General features: G+C 34.5%; 1 protein-coding gene across 1 annotated transcript in view; it reads right to left on the bottom strand.

The window, feature by feature from the left end:
- Window positions 1-4,041, bottom strand: part of ZCCHC8 (zinc finger, CCHC domain containing 8) — a 21,340-nt gene that overhangs the window by 8,187 nt on the left and 9,112 nt on the right. The window contains exons 6-10 of the mRNA XM_012663408.1: window positions 2,476-2,579; window positions 2,295-2,360; window positions 1,667-1,727; window positions 1,059-1,201; window positions 628-770 (exon numbers count right to left, since the gene is read on the bottom strand). Coding sequence (XP_012518862.1) covers window positions 628-770; window positions 1,059-1,201; window positions 1,667-1,727; window positions 2,295-2,360; window positions 2,476-2,579 — 517 coding nt within the window. The remainder of the gene's footprint in view (window positions 1-627; window positions 771-1,058; window positions 1,202-1,666; window positions 1,728-2,294; window positions 2,361-2,475; window positions 2,580-4,041) is intronic.

Raw genomic sequence — 4,041 nt, 5'->3', positions numbered from 1 at the left:
GCGCCCGGCCAGAAACCTGCTTTTTTAAATTCACTATTGCACAAAGATTTTGCCATGTGAATTCATACAGATTTATTCCACTCTTTATATGCTGCAAGGAGGCCGCAGCTTGGAACTACCAGTTTATGTAATCATTCCTCCCTTTAGGAACTTAATGTTGTTTTTAATTTCACTGTCATATTAGATACTACAAAAATATCCTTGAATACATACATTTCCTTGTACACATGTGTGCATATCTTTCCAGGGTAGATATCTAGGAGAAGAGTTCTAGGCTCTGAGACGATTTCTGTATTCTAAATTTTATAGGTCTCTCAGCACTGATAGATCTCTGTCTATCACCATTACTGAGAAAGGTGAGGGCTTGTGAAGACCAGCTGGAGAGTGGAGTGTTGATACTTTGGCCTAGATAGCCACTGAGCAAGTACAGATAACAATCTGATAATTCTACAGACTCACTAAAGTTTTAGTCCCTTCCTTGTAAAACAAAGAAAACATCATATTTTTTAGTTAGCACCCATTAAATAAGCCAGCCACTCCTATCACATTTTGTTGTGATTCTTTTCTTTAATTAAAAAAAAAAAAAGACAACACTTCAGCTGACGTCTCCAACTTAACATACTATACCTTTTCCATCATAGAGTGCGAGACCTGAATTCTCCAATTCAGCCTCTTTAAGCCACCCTGGTGGGTACCCTAACTGGCGCATCCGATAGATAAAAGGTGGGAGACTCTTATCCGTCACACCCAGTGCATCTTGAAGTTCCTCACTAAGTAAAAATAAAAGAGGAAGAAAAACATTGAATTCTTGTATGCACGAAAACATATAATGTCCTGATATTTTAAAACATTTCTGTCTTATATTACGTAGCATGCAGCATGATGCCTAACAAATACAGAGTTAAGATTTCAATAAATGTCTTTGAATGAATTAATGTATGTTACCTAGGGCCTTGCTAGAGTACACTTACATCCTGATAATTACTCTGAAGATACACAGCATGTTCCAAATACTGGAGAAATAAAAATGACAGTCTATGGTAAAGTGACAGGAGTACCTAATAACTCCTGGCTTGAATCTTCCAAATCTTTCTTCTACTTCTTCAGCATGATATCGCTGCTGAAAATTCTGACTATTTGCCTCTCCACAGGCATCCATATACTCTTTTCTCTTTTCGCTTATTCGAGCGGCATTTCGAGGCTAAATCACATGTTTGAAAGAATGGTATCAAGAAACTTAGAAATATTTCACAAATTAAGTACAAATAATCACTTTTTAAGTCAAGCAGATTATTTTAGTTTTAATGCATCAAGAACAAGTTTAAAAGAGGATGGATATTTTAGAAAAATAAGCAAGGAAGAGAAGCAGTCATATTAATTTTTTACTACCTCAGTATTATTATAACATAAAATTCAGTTTTTAGAATAAACTGTCTAAAAATTAACTCTTATGTTTCATTCACTTCAAATACAGACAGTACTGTCATAAATTATTTTTTTTTAACATTTAATGTCTTAAAATGTAAGCACAAATTTGAAAAGATTTCAAATTAGAGAACTATAAGAAAGCAACAAAAGAAGTTTCTTCATATCACACTATGACATAAATGTGTTGAAAACATAGAAAGCTGTTGTTCAAAGACTTTTTTATATGAGAAAAATTTACCATTGGGCAATCTTTCATTTGATGTTCTTCAGAACCACAATTGAAACAGTGAGGCTTTGGCCTATTTGGTCAAAAAACAAAGATTTTGATAATGTAAATAAAAATATGAAAGCAAATCAATAAAATTCTATATGACAGCAAAATGCATCAGAGACAAGAAAGCAAGTAGATCACAGATCACTAACACCTGGTACATCTCCTATACTTAGTGATTTAAACAAATAGTACTGTGCAGAGTCTTTTAACCAAGAACCATTCTCTTCCTGACTAATCTGCTACCTCTTTTGAGTTTTTTCAGTGGTTAATAACAGAAGAATTGAGGCAAACAGATTATCATATTTCGGTTAGGTAATGTGGAAAGAAGGCAGATGGTTATAAGACAGCAATTAAACGGACAGCAACAATTATACCTTTCCACCCACCCAGGCATATTAGGTGTGAACCAATGAATTCCAAGAAACATGATCAATTTAAACATTTAATGTATGTCCATACATTGAAATTCAAGCTCAATCTGTACTTTACTTTATAGTAAACCAGCAATAACGAATATTAACTCTTCAAGCTAAAAGAGTTTATGGTTTTGGTTGGAAAAAAAAAAAAGAATAAAACAACTCCCCACACAAACCTTTTTGCCTTTACTTGTATTTCTTGCCCTTCTAGAGAAACAATGTGGCTGAAGACTTGCTGGTACCTTTAGTGAATTTTATTAAGGAATAGTTATAATAGTCTGCAAAATTTGGAAATTTTTTAAAAGGTGAACTTATTGGCAAGATGCATAAAAGATCTTCATTCACTATGTAGGATACTTGGGTATTTCCCATCCTTCGGTAAGCTGAGGGTTTTCATTTAGTAGCGGTTGCCCCAATTTATCAAGGCAAAAATTAGTAAAATACAGGACACTTCCTACAACCTGCAGAAAACAAGTCAAAAAATATTGCTATTTAAGCAGGAAAAAAAAAAAGACATTAAATAATGTAAGACTATAATTAATTGTTTTAACGATTTATTTTTGGATGAAATTAATAGAAATAATAATCAACTCCCTAGTTAAAGGAGCCGGATTTTGATGTGTAAGCAAAAACTACATCTTTAAATTCCCCTCTCTCTCCTAGATCATTGAGTTCTTCCTCTGTATTGGATCATCACTATCAGCTGCACTCTCTCTAGAATTCAAACAAAAAATGAAAACCTTGAATCTCATATTTCCCTCTAATGCCCCACCAATTCATTGCTTCTTTTTGCAGCAAGACCCTCAGACCCTCTATTTATTTCCTTTCCTCCATTTCCTTTCTTCCCATTCACTCTTTCTGTTGCCTCCAATTTTTTGGAAAAATTCCATACAGATCAATTGAAAAAATGGTACAATGAATAGCCTTGTAGCCTTCACCTAGATTCAACAATTGTTAACAGGCTGACATTTTTGTGTGCATGTCTCTCTCTTCACACACACATGCACTTTTTACTAAGCCACATGAAAGTCATTTGCAGACATCATGACACCTCATCCCTAAGTATTTCAGTATGAGCCTTCTAAGAATATTTTCCTGCCCGCCAAAATACCACTGTTGCACCTAAGAAAATTAATTAATAACTCCCTGGTACCATCTATATCCAATCTACATTCAGTTTTCCCCACTGTCCCCAAAATGTCTTTTACAGTTTTGTTGTTGTTTTTTTTTTTTTTTTTTTTTTCACACATTACATTTATAGGTTACATCTCTGTAGTCTGATAGGAGTTTTTGTTTTTTACCTAAGCCAGGATTTGATGAAGGTTCATATGGTGCATTTAGGTGTTGTATCTTTTTAGTTTCTTTTAATCTAGAACATATTTCCCACTTTTTTTTAGTGACACTGCCATTCTCTCTGAACATTTCCAGCAATGCTTCTGTTCCTATCTGTTTGAATCACCGCACTAAGCTACTTGACAACAGAGCTCCCCAAGGACACAGAATCCAGTTCTTCTAAAAATTCAATCGTATCATGTCACATTTCTACTTGAAACCCTCCAATGGCATCTCATCTTACTCAGAATAAAATCCAAAGTCCTCACTATGGTCTATGAGACAACATAAAGATTTAGATCATATACTCTGGACTCTGAAGATCTCATTTCAAACTCTAGCTTTGTTACTTACTAGCCCATTGGCAAGTTACTTAGCTTTCTGTATTTGTTTCCTCATCTGTAAAACAGGAATATAATAGTACCTTCATGAGTAGTATCTGTAATGAGCTTAGAATTTATATACCAGTACCTCCTACTGTCAGGAGTATTCTTCACTCAAACTGCACCCTCAGCTCTTGGTTCAGATGGGCTGTCACTAACAGGCTGTCACTATACAAACCACCTTCCCCATGGTTATTCTAACACCTTA

Source organism: Propithecus coquereli, unplaced genomic scaffold, assembly GCF_000956105.1.
Source record: "Propithecus coquereli isolate 6110/MARCELLA unplaced genomic scaffold, Pcoq_1.0 Scaffold81, whole genome shotgun sequence".
Taxonomy (NCBI): domain Eukaryota; kingdom Metazoa; phylum Chordata; class Mammalia; order Primates; family Indriidae; genus Propithecus; species Propithecus coquereli.
The sequence above is the reverse complement of the archived record's forward strand: the minus strand, read 5'-3'. Positions and strand labels throughout refer to the sequence as shown.